Here is a 13,493-nt window from a genome sequence, read left to right on the forward strand (position 1 = left end):
CTGTCCTCTTAACAAATTTTTAAGTATGCAATACAGTATTCTTATCTCTAGCCATGAAATTCTGTAGCAGATCTATAGGATTTATTTACCTTGTATAGCTGAAACCTGGTGCCCTTTGACTAGTAACTCAGCATTTCCCTCTCTACCCACCCCTGGATGTCATCACCCAACTCTATGCTTTAATAAATTGGACTCTGTTAGGGTCCTCATAGAAGTCTTATGCTACAGGAGCTGTTCCTCTGTATCTGCCTTATTTCACTGATCATAATGCCCTCTCAGTTCATCCACGTTGTTGAATATGGTAGGATTTTCTTTTTATAGGGTGAGTAATATTTCCTTGTGTATGTATATCACATTTCTTTTTATCTAGTCACTTGTCAGTGGGCATGCAAGTTGTTTCCACATTTTGGTTATAGTGACTAATGCTACAGTGAACAAGGGGTGGTGGTGCAGATATTTCTTTGAGATACTGATTTCAATTTTTTGGATATATATCTAGAAATGGTATTGCCAGATCATATAATAGTTCTGTTTTTATATTCTTAGGAATCTTCACACTGTTTTATATACGAATTTTACCAATTCACATTCACATCAATAGGAAAAAGCACACTGGAACAAAGGTTCCAGTTTCTCTACATCTTCACCAACACATTTTTTTTTCATGTAGCTATTGTATCAGGTGAAAATTATCACGTGAAAATTAATATCTTTTGTTTTTATTCATATTCCTCTGATGAACAGTGATATCAAACATCTTTATTATGAGCATAGCTGTCAGGTGGAGTGAAATTTCTAACACATAGAGAACAAGCACCCTGATGAATCCCTAATGGCTGGAGACAATGTGATTCTTCCAGGGAAGGACATCTTTGTTTGTCTTAGGTCCAAACCAGAAGTTGCATTTGAAATTCAAGAGGCCTTTGCTTGCATGACCATGTTTGCAGAAGCCTCCAGCCTTTAGGCTTGAGCTCGGGGGCACGGTGCTCTGTGAACTCATCTTATGCAGTGTTTGCTTTCAAAGACATTTGAAGACTGAAAGTTGGCATGGACTTTGAATGAAATTCCCCCCAAATTATTGGCAGACTAATATTTTTTAATATACTAGGAACTTTAGACTGACAATCATGAGAGATAATTTCATCATAAAAGACAATTTACTGATTGTGCAATAGTACATACACTTATAAAATAGCCATTTACTATTTTACAGACTGACCAATGATTAAACTTATCACTGTATCTTTGTATTTCATTTAATGCCTAGAAACAAAATCTTATAAGATAGTATTTATTCCTTCCCCCACACTATTATTTGAAATTAGGCTTTTTAGGACTTTTCTATTACAGCAAGTGATTGCTGATTTATTCCACAATTAGATTCACTGTTGTATGAAATTGGGAGAAGACACAGTTTTCATTTTAGTCATAAAATAAGATAAGCAGATTAAAAATGTTGCTATTTAAAATTATGTTCTTATATATTATTTCAGAGTTAAGATTTATCTCAGTTCTTAGACTATAGATTTTAATTGCTGTCTATGAAATAGCTTTCTCAAATAATATACTAAAATGACCTTATATATATTTACTGATCAAAATAACAATGATATTTAGTTTATGTTTGCTGGTCATGGGAATTGGTGTTGACAATAGTTTATTTACTTCATCTCAACTTAAAAACCCATTCTTAGAACCAAGTTGACTTTTGCATATCCACAGCATACAAATATTCAATAAGAGCTTTGTCCAGTATCTTTATATGTGTATATGTTATGCTATAATAGCATAGTTTAGGATTTACTTAGTTGTACTTTATCCCAGCATGTATCCTGTGATACAATATGGATTAAAAATAAATAAAAGATTTTAAGAGGTTTAGGGAAGATCTGGGAAGGATGACTCTGGTTCTTAGTTTCTTGATTTTTTTGGATGACAAAAACTTACTGTATATAAGAACAATTTATGTTTTACATGGTAATGCAGCACAGTTATTTATATGTATTGGGAGTTATTCTGCAGAGTTACTGGAAGTTAATCTTGGAATAGATATGAATTCTGTCTTTTATCATCATTCATTATAATGATGTTGAAAATATGCTACATATTTCTTTTGGAACTGGGCAAGAAATTTAAACTTTTTAATACTTCAAGTATTATACTAAACTGTATGAGGTGGTGCACACCTGTAATCCCAGAACTTGGAAGTCTGAGACAAGAGGATTGCAGATTCAAGACCAGCCTCAGCAATTTAACAAGATTCTCAGCAACCTAGGGAGACTCTGATTCAAAAGAAAAAATAAAAGGGGCTGGGACTGTGTCTTGGAGGTACAGTGTTTCTGGGTTCAATCTGCAGTACCACAAATGCATGGGTGCACGTGCACACAAATGCACGCACACACTCACACATAAACATACACAGTATACTACTGTGTTGTAGACAACATTTTTTTTTACTATCTGCACACAAGTTATATGCTCTGTTTGGGCAAGTATAGCTGTCAGGTAACAATTATTAAGTATTAAATATAACAAATTAGAGGTATGCTTTTATACTATTCTAATATACATACTTAATCACACATCTATATTGTTTGGAAGGTATTTTTGTTGAGATGATGTTGATTGGCCTTATTAGTATCTATTGCACTTTGACACTGGATATCAGCAGATACAAAATTTTAAAATATAGAGATGAATAGTTATGATTTGTTACATAATGTAATCATAATGACCTGAATTCAGGAAAAACTAGTTTTCTTGCTTGTTTCTCTTTTTCTTTCTCTTTTTTCTTTTTTCTTCCCTTTCCTTTCTCCTTCCTTCCTCCTTTCCTTTTTGGTGATATGGGGAATTAAACTCAAGGGCATTCTACCTCCAAGCACTAAGCTCCCATTCCTATTTTTAATTTTTATTTTGAAACATGGTCTCATTAGATTAATACATCTCATTACTTGCTAAGGTTAGCCCAGAACCTGGGATCCTCCTGTCTCAGCCTCCCAACTACTGGGATTACAGGCATGTACCACCATGTTTAGCTTGGAAAAATAGCTTTCTTTTAAAAAGATTCATTTGTCATTTAGTAAATGCATATTTTATTTCATTTGTACATTGAAAATAATTTTATGTATTCAAAATGCATGTTGTATGGGAAGCTGAACGTTGAAATTCCTATAATAACTAAATTTGATCAGTCTACTTTTTCACAGGGGTGAGGTACAAGTCTTTTTAATTTCCTCATGTAAAATAATCTCAAAATTTTAATGCTTCTTTGAACATGTTTCTTTATGGGTTGGGACCATTTAAGTAGACTCAGTTGTTGATATGTTTCTTGATTCAAAATTAATGACAATAGTAAATTAGTTTCTTTAAAGTTATATTGAATTAATATAAGCCAAGATGCTTTTGTATTGATTCCACAAGCAAATACTATGAATCTATCATTTAGAAGCTATACAACCTGGCTGTCATTGTCTTTAACCATCTGTTAGAAAAATAATCAAGGAAAAATGTTTTGTATTAATAACAAATTTGATTACAACTAATTTTAAAGCAAGTTTGTGGGTGTTGCCTATCTCATTAATTATAGGGAAATAAAAAGACAGCTTGGAGACATTAAAAATTCTTTGCCTTTTAAACTTAGTAATTACATGAGTAGAAGCAGCAAATCTAGTTTTAAACTACATATTTAGATATTAGTACTTATTTTTATAAGTATTTAAACAGAATGCTATATTTTAGTATTTTTTTAAAAAATCAGTGATAAGAAAGTTATTAGAAACTATTCAAATGTAAAAAGGTGCTATGCACTAAAACCTGAACTCTTTATATTTACATTTATTTGCAACATTTAGTAGATAAACATGATACTATGTATAATCAAAATTGGCAAACATTTACATAAAAAATCTGTAGCATACATATCATCATATAGTGTATGAACTAGTGCTGGCTGCACATTGATATTGCCTGGCAGCTCTATAGATACATTTGTATAAGATATGCATCTGTTAATCCATCCATGCACTCATCCCCAAACCACTTTATTCAAGATGATTTCCCTGCAGAGTTTAGAGATGATAGAATACCTGCACTTTCATGATAAAGTCTGCAGGGTGTCATCTCAGAATTTTGCCACAAACATCAGCTTTAGGTTTCTGACTGACCTATGGGGACCACATTTTGCACAGCAAATGTGTGTCAGATATGTGTGTCTAGATCAACTTGGGACAAGATTAGTGAAACATTGAGCTGAACCGCCATTTGAGGAAAGGGAGCATGAAACAGTGAACCATCCCAAAGAGAACAGTTTTGAAAACCTAAGTCAAAGTACTGAGAGATACAGTGAACTACTGTTTCTTGAAGTTTACAAAATGGGATAAATTCTTGTAGGTTTTAGTTAGTTTGTTTTTGCTTTAAAGACTTCTTAAAAGCACCTTTCAATTTAAGGAAGAATTTTCCTGTTTCAGGGAAGTATACTCACCCATTATCACAGTGTTTCAGTAAACCCACATTTAAGAAGTCACTGGGCCCTATTTCAAGGGAATATGAATCATTAGGGAGAAATATTTACAAATTGCAATAGTTATCTTTTGAATAGTTACATTTGTATTAGGTTTTTTTTTGTTTTGTTTTTGTTTTGTTTTGTTTTGTTTTTTGGTGGTACTGCTGTTCCTGGAAGCCCTTCTACCTCCGGGCTACACTCCCAGACCTATTTTATATTTTTTGAAACATGGTCTCTTATGCTAGCGCTGCTGGCTTCGAACCTGCGCGATCCTCCTGTCTCCGCCTCCCAAGCACAAGGGATTACAAGCGTGCGCCACCACGCCCGGCTGTATTAGTATTTCAGTTTAGCATCATTATAGTTTTTCTTTGGGGAGGTACTAAAAACACTACTTTAGAAATAAGCATGTAAAGTTTTACAAGTAGTAATAAATACAAAGGAGAAAAAAATCTTCCTTTGTAACTTCTTTATATTCCAAGTAAAATGCTCCACTAGAAATTTAGAAATCTATAATCTCTGATATTAAGCCATATATCATTTTAAGTGCATGAACAATATGGACTCCACATTATGTAATTTTAACAGAATGATTATTCTAGTGGAATTTCAAATATTAATCCCTGCATAGACTATACTAATGTTTTTCACATGAATATTTGAAGAACATTTATTTATTTATTTAATATGCATAATATTTGCCTTCATTCTTTCTAAGACATGCAAAGGAAAATAGAATCAATTACAAACAGAATAAAGGACATAGATTTTTATGCCTGCAGATTTAATATATTTAAAATGCACTTTTGCATCACTTTGAATCTCACTGTGTTGCATAATTACAATGCATCAATAAGAGTATTAAAGATAAATAAATAAAATTGTTATATTGTAAGAAAAGACAATTATTTCCTACTGCATTTCTAGATTTTTTCATACCTGCCATCTATGAAAATTATGATTGTAGAGTATAAACCAAACATCCTTTCCCAAGTTAGCTAACAGTATATCCTACTAATACTGACATGTTTTATTTATTTATTTTTCTTTTTGGAGATCCATGGGGAGAAGTTTTTCATTGAGTTAATCTTATATTTAAAATAAAAAGTTTATTTATTCATCTGCTTTCCCTACTATACTGTTTTCATATAAGTGACCCATATTTTCTCTGGCCTCATATCCCATGCAGTTACTGAAAAGACTGCTACCTTTCATTAAAATTATCTTTTTGGTCAACCTCTTTCTTTGGTATTATATCTTAAACCAAAAAAATAAAAATAAGTATTCATAAATTCATATGTATGAAGTTAGAACTTTATTTTTATATTCTTTTATTGGTGCATTGTAGTCTCAAATCATAATGTATGTTATAGTGGTTGTGACATATATACATACAGCACTTGGTCAAAGTTAGAACTTTAAAAGTTATTTGTGGCTTTAGTAAAATAGTGGCCTCTGTCATTTGTGCGTACTCTTCTGCTAAAATTTATTTTTGATATTTAACTTAACATTAGTATATACTAAATATTTGTGTCAGGTGTTTCAGTTGACTAGAAAAGATAAATTAGAAAACAATTTTGAAAGATGTGATATAGTTTGCAAGAATATAAAGGGTGGCACCATTGAGTGGATAAAATTTTAGCTAGCACCACTAGATGGCAGACCGTGGCTTGATATGAAGAGTGTTTTGAGGGTAGGAAGGGCTGATTAATCCTCTGTATGCTTATATTGGCAATGTTTCTAGACTGATTTGTGAGGAAAGGTGGCCCTTCTATTGAGTGAAGTACATCTGTAGTGCACATTCATTCCAGCAACTTAAGTCATAGCCTTTGCAATACGCTGTGTAGTATTCTGGGATGTACACACAAGATTATAGTTTTATTCATTATTTTATAGACTGAGGCGGTAATGCTTTATAGAATGCAATTTAACACTATTGTGCTTTCCTTTTTTTTTCCCTGCCGTACAGGTGACTTGGATTATTACTGGTTGGATCCCGCCACGTGGCACAGTCGGGAAGCATCGCCTATTAGTTCGGTAAGTTATCTAGGAAGTGAGTACAGTTCAAGGATCACACACATTCCACACATTCTAGCTTTTGTGTTTTGATAAGTAATCAATAGTAATCTTATCCTGCTCCAATTGATGAAATACTGATGTCATTTGAGAGTACCATTTTTAAAGAAAAAGCAATTATCATTGAATAACTATCAGATTTTATATTAAGTGAAAAGCATTTATTAAACATGACTGCTGAATATGTAAATAAGTTTGAAATATCAAAGATATTCTTTGACTTAAGATAGGGTTACATCCTAATAAACCCATTGCAGATTGAAATTGCATTCTATACACTTGATCCACCAACCATCTCTGTTTAGCAACAGTGTACTACAGGGCATCTGTTTTCAACCCTTGTAAACTGTGAGCTGCAGCTCCCTGCTGCAGCCCACCATCCTGACAAAGAATGCCACAGGCCACTAGCCCTGGGAAAGATCAAGATTAAAATGTCGTTTCTATTGAATGTGGAATACTCTGATACCAGCGTAAAGTCAAATTTGTACAGTGAACCATTGGAATTCAAGAATGGACTGTTTTAGGGATACTATTCACACTAGTAGCTCAAAATCAGTTTTTCTTCTCTCTCTCTCTCTCTCTCTCTCTCTCTCTCTCTCTCTCTCTCTCTCTCTCTTCTCTCTCTCTCTCTCTCTCTCTCTCTCTCTCTCTCTCTCTCTCTCTCCTCTCTCTCTCTCCTCTCTCTCTCTCTTTGCGGTGCCAGGATGGAACCCAGGGGCATTGTACCTCCAGCCCTATTTTTTGGTCTTTAAATTTTTGAAATAGGGTCTCATTTAGTTGCAAAGGGCCTCACTAAGTAGCTGAGGCTGTCTGAGAACCACACCACACTCGTTCCAGTTTTCTTTCTATAAGTAGAAATATTTTAAAATTTCAGCCAGGTGTGGTGTCCCATGCTTGTAATCCCAGCATTTGGGAGGCTGAGACAGGAGGATCCTTGTTCTCAGACAGCCCCAGCTATTTAGTGAGGCCATTTGCAACTCAATGAGACCTTGTTTCAAAATAAAGAATAAAAAATAGGGCTGGGGTGTAGCTCGGAGGTATGGTGGCCCTGGGTTCCATCCCTAGTACTGCAAAAGAAAATTAATTATTTAATTTTAAGTTTCAACTAATAGATATATCTAATTGCTAACTTCTTTTGGAATTATTATTTTTTGCAAATACAAATTAGCTCGAAAGGAAAAATTTTATAAGCCAAAGTTAGAGCTCATCAGAATAAAGTTTTTCCTCTGATTATCTTTTAACTGAGGAATTACATCATGCTAAAAATGATAATTTTACTTCTTAAACTTTATATTTTCACAGCATCCTGTAACGTGGCAACCATCTAAAGAGGGAGACCGACTAATTGGGCGTGTTATTCTTAACAAAAGAACAAGTATGCCCAAAGATTCAGGTGCATTACTGGGTCTGAAAGTAAGTATACCAGTTTAAAATGTCTCTTAGAGAGTGAAGTATAGTATGGGTTGCCTTTAACAAAATTTATGACAACGATTTTTAAATATCTGCCTTTTTTCTACATAATAAATTTTCCTTATCAAATATAGTTTGTCTTAGATGTAATTTTTATCTGAGTTAATGCTTTTTAAGCCATTTTATTAATATTATACACTATATTTAAATCCAGTAGAAAATAGGGAAAGTATTTATTCTCTGAATATAAAGTTGAAGGAAAAATTTAAACAGTACAAAAATTTAAATGGAAAGGGGTAAAGTTAAACATGTGGTTTTTGTTACATGTTTAGCAGCAGTGTAAAACATCAAAAGGAAATTGTTTTCTGATAATATTTATGATACTACTAAAAGAATAAAATATCTTTTAAAAAGTACTTTCTTTCAACTGATATGAAAACCTGATAGATTACAAGATTATTTCATTTTGTAGCAAAGTATATATATATATGTGTGTGTGTGTGTAAATAAACATACATATACATATTTATACATACACATATATGTTACACATGTATCTTGTATTATTTATGCACAAGTATAAGTGTATTAAATAGAAATATTAAAATGTTGCTTTAAGACAATTTTTATCAATGGATTGTATTATAGTTATGATAATTCAACCTTTTCAAAAGTATTAACTATGAATCTAATTTTTAAAATGTTCAAAGTCAGGCATGGTGGCGCACCCTTGTAATCTCAGCATTTGGGAGGCTAAGACAGGAGGATCATGGTTTGCAGACAGCCTCAGCTACTTAGGCCGTTTGCAACTCAGTGAGACCCTGTTTCAAAATAAAGAATAAAAAAATCAGCCCCGGGGGTGTATCTCCAAGGTAGAATGCCCCTGGGTTAAATCCCCAGTACTGCAAAAAACAAATAATAAACGTTCAGTGATGAGGTATAAACTCAGTAGTAGAGCAGTTGCTTGGCAAGCATAAAGTCCTAAGTCCAATTCCTAGAAATTAAAAAAAAAGTTTAATGCATAAACTTAGTGATAGCTTATTGACTGTTGCTGTTAATTATTCTTGCTATGAAATAATTCTGATAACTCCATCAATGGATATGTTCCTAAGAACTGTGAATCATCCTGAACCTTTTATCTCACTCTTAGTTATGTATATTTGAGCATTTATCTCACTCTTAGTTATGTATATTTGAGGATGCTGCCTTGAGAAAATTAAGCGTAAAGTTTCATATATGTATTTTCTTTTAGATAGAGTGAAAAGTCAGATTAATATGTTAAACAGTATTATCACAGCCGGGCGTGGTGGCACATGCTTTGTAAATCACGGCACTCAGGAGGTTGAGACAGGAGGATAGTGGTTCGTGGACAGCCTTAGCTAATTAGTGAGCGCCTTTGCAATTCAGTGAGACCCTGTTTCAAAATAAAGAATAAAAAATAGGTCCGGGGGTATAGCTCAAAAGTAGAATACCCCTGGGTTTCATCTCTAGTACTGTAAAAAAAAAATAGTAATAACACTCAGATTCGGAGAATTATATGGGCCCATATATACACACAAAGGCCATCAAGTCGTCAGTTGTAGAGATTCACTTAGACTTTTAACACTCAGCACCAGCGTAAGTTACTTTCAAAAAAGTGTCGTGTTCTTGACCTGGATCTCTAGTGTTTACAGTCATAGACCTACTACTCTATTCTACCATAAATTTACAAAATATATCAAATTATCATATGACAATGGGACATCATATTCATGTAGAAATAAAATTTCAAATGATAGGTATGACATTAGGAGACAAAAATATGAACTCTAACTGTAAATAGTGTAGTATCTGTGTTCGAAGCATATACATTATTCCTGGTGTCTTTTATCATTAGGTCAGTATAAGAAATCATTACACAAACTTGCTTTGGATGCATCGTCATCTCAAATAATATTGTCTTCAGTATTACACTGCCAGTTTCTTTAATCAAAATGATACTATATTTCATCAATCTTCCTATACTTACATGTCGATACAACATAAAAGAATATAAGAATATAGCCAATACATTTCTATTTCAGTATGAGTCTTAGGTATTTATGATTTTGTAACTATCCAGGTTGTTGGAGGAAAAATGACTGACTTAGGACGGCTTGGTGCTTTCATCACCAAAGTAAAGAAGGGTAGCCTAGCTGATGTGGTTGGACATCTACGAGCAGGTAAAGTCTCTTTTCTAAGAATTCACACACTGTGTTGTCTGTACATGATTTGGTAGATTTTGGTTTGGGGTTATTCGTATATGTCAGTTAAGTCACTAATTTTAAAGCACAAAAAGCTATTTTTTAAGAGTTACTTAAAGTTACAGTATTAAGTGACTATACATAAGTAGTAGCAATGTAGAGAGAATAAGAATAGGAATATTTATTATTTATGTAAAAACATAGATGCAAAAGACTGAAGGATTGCTTATTTTTATATAATTGCTACAAAACTTCAAAACTAAAACAGTTTAGCTTTGTTGAAAAAGTATTCCATATCACTATTTAAATTCTTTAATTTTAAGCCATAGTAATTACTAAAATATTTTATAGCACACATTTATTTAGGAGCAGTTTTTTCATAAAATATAATCAATCGCATCCCCCATATAGATTACATAATAAAATATTTGTCAGTTTAAAAGTAACATATATTCTCATGCAGAAGTGCCACTTTTTGTATTTGGAAATTTGTGTTGTTCTTAATGTAGAACAACAAAATTATCTAATATATCCCAAAACACTATATATTCAGTGGGAATATATTTTAAAATCTATATTTGGCAAGTTGTTCACTTTAGAGTTAAGTAGAAATTTTTGGTTATACTGTTTATGCATTTGCCAGGCAATGGTAAAGAAAACATTTGGCTAAGCTATAGTTGAGTGGAATGGGAGTGGGAGGGAAATGCACAGAGTTTTATGTGCATGTATATTCTTATAACGCTATACCTCAATACGATAGATAATTACAACACACCAGTAGAAGTATGTAAAAATAGGATGAAATGAAACAAAACAACAGAAAATAATCTATAATACATATAAAGAAAATATTTTCAGCCTGTATTTTTTATTATGATAACTTTAGAAAAATATGCTAGGACTTTTGAAGACTTTTTGACATAATTGACTACCAGAAGCTCAGTCAGTTCAAGATCATTTCATGTTCTTTTCTTTGACAGAGACTTGCTGAATAGGTGTTGCATCAGGAGAGAACCCTAATCAAAGGTTTTATATACATATTTTTATATATTACATATATATATAATATATCTTTATGACAACTTTAAAGATGTACAGAGGTGTGGTACACTATTGTGTCTTATAGACTAGTTATTCAATAAGAAATTAAATCAATCAGGCTTGACTGTGTTAATAAACTCTGTCTAATCACTCAAAAGTAAGCCTTAGACTTGATGTGGTGGCTCAAGCCATAGGTTTGAGGCCAGCCTCTGCAATTTAGCAAGACCCTCAGCAACTTAGTTTGACATTGTTTCAAAATAAAAACAAAACAGGCCATGGTGGTAGAGCTCAGAGGCAGACTGCCTCTAGGTTCAATCCCTAGTAACACAAACACACACTCACACAAACACAAAGTCAGCCCCAGAAAAGTATGAGAATTCCTGGTTGACTAGTATAGAATAACTTTAACTGTAGAAACCTGCCCTGCAGATCAGATTATAAGCATAATGGCTTTTGAATTTTCTCTTGTTTTAGTAGATGATTACTTAGGATGTCAAAGTGGTTGTTCTACATAAAATGTACTTGAATACTTAATGTCATTTGTTTAGCACTCATGGCTGATAAATTTAAAATGCTAAAAGCTGTACTAAAGTAACTATAAAACACACAAGTTTACTTTTTACTTTAAGCAACTGATGTATTTGTACAAAGTAAAATTGTTGTATACTTAGTCATATAGTTTGTTGGTTTATATTATTACATAGGAAATGGTTTTCCTTCTATTTGCATATAAACATAATTGGCCTATTAAAAAACTACAATTATTTTATCATTTGACCTTTCTTGACATTTGCAGCATCGCTATATTATTTCCATAACTTTCTGCAGTCCTGTTCCCCTTCAAGTTCATGTACTTTACTGATATTTTATTTAACCATCTAAAACACAAAATTAACACAGACACACTCCTTGTTAAATTACTTCTTTGTCTCCTGGCCATCGTTTGTTCAACTTAGAGCTCTGTCTGTAGCTTTGTCCCCCACTAACACTTCTAGCTCCAGCTATGTTAGTCTACCCAGGAATTCCTGGCAAGCTTTTCACCACCTACAAGAAGGACCAATACCTCTTGTCTGCTTACTTGCTCTCTGGCTTTGCCTAAGTCCTTACCCCCTTTTAGTACTCATCTCAGGTGGCCCAAAAGCCCAGAGCAGTAACTAATTATTACCTTCCTGGTTCTATCTAGCTCAGCTTTTGTTTCTCAAGTGAACTTTTCTTCTTAAATAAAACATATCTTATTAGGGTTATTGGTTTTCATGTTATTTCTTCATCACCAAGCACAAAGACAGAGACAGTGTTATTTTCATCTTCATACTCAAATTGTCTACATCCCTGCCTGAAAAGATTACTTGTGTGTGTGTGTGTGTGTACTATATATATATATATATATATATATATATATATATTTAAAGAAACTACCTTAAGATTTGGAAGTTGTTGATTTGTAAATAAGTAATCACATGTATTAATTTAATATTAAAAGATATGCTTCCAGGTTGCTGTCTATAAAGAAGAAAATTTTATAATGCAGTATTTCTGCAAAATACTGGTTGCAACTCATTACTGGGTACTAAAATCAATTTAATTTTTTGGCTTTATCATTTAAAAATTGAAATATGACATATTAGGATAGGAAATATCAGGGTAAGTATTGTTTAGTGAAATATTTTCCAGTATATATGTATGTGTATGTACACATACATATATGTTAATGTTATATATGTGAGCTGAGCCATGATGTAAACTTTCTTTCCTTGGTTAAAAAAAAAAAACCTGAAAAAGCTACTAATATATTTAAATTTCTAATTTTTTTTCTTTAATATTTTTGCAGTGAAGTGTATTAATTGCCTATGTGAAAAACTCTTCTAGGTAACTGCTTGGGGCAAATAATTAGAAATATTAGTGGTAATCACACTGTCAAACAAAAACAGAACATGATATGCTTTTCAATATTTACTTTTTTATTTTTAAGTAAAGAAACACCTGGGGGAAAAATACTTAAAAATAACGCTACTAAAACATTTTTTCTTATTTGTGTGAAAAGTGACCAAGTCACAAACTTAGAGATTTCATGTTTATACCTAGTTTTAAAATGTGTAATGATGCCAGGCGTGGTGGTGCACACTTGTAATCCCCCCGCTTGGGAGGCGGAGACAGGAGGATCGCGCAGGTACGAAGTCAGCCTTGCTGGCTTAAGAGACCCTGTTTCCAAATAAAATATAAAATAGGTCTGGGAGTGTAGCCCGGAG

At 32.8% G+C, this 13,493-nt stretch overlaps 1 protein-coding gene across 41 annotated transcripts in view; it reads left to right on the plus strand.

Annotated features, from left to right (window-relative positions):
• LOC308265769 (regulating synaptic membrane exocytosis protein 1) overlaps positions 1-13,493 on the plus strand; it is a gene marked incomplete at both ends in the record, with an annotated part of 229,736 nt that overhangs the window by 37,312 nt on the left and 178,931 nt on the right. For 40 of the 41 annotated variants that reach the window (XM_080699656.1, XM_080699636.1, XM_080699659.1 and 37 more), the window contains 3 exons: positions 6,468-6,535; positions 7,877-7,987; positions 10,086-10,185. In XM_080699656.1, coding sequence (XP_080555782.1) covers positions 6,468-6,535; positions 7,877-7,987; positions 10,086-10,185 — 279 coding nt within the window. Of the gene's footprint in view, positions 1-6,467; positions 6,536-7,876; positions 7,988-10,085; positions 10,186-13,493 lie in introns of those variants that run through there. The other variant, XM_080699654.1, reaches the window with a different exon arrangement.

The sequence above is a fragment of the Muscardinus avellanarius genome (assembly GCF_963383645.1).
Source record: "Muscardinus avellanarius genome assembly, chromosome: 8".
NCBI lineage: Eukaryota > Metazoa > Chordata > Mammalia > Rodentia > Gliridae > Muscardinus > Muscardinus avellanarius.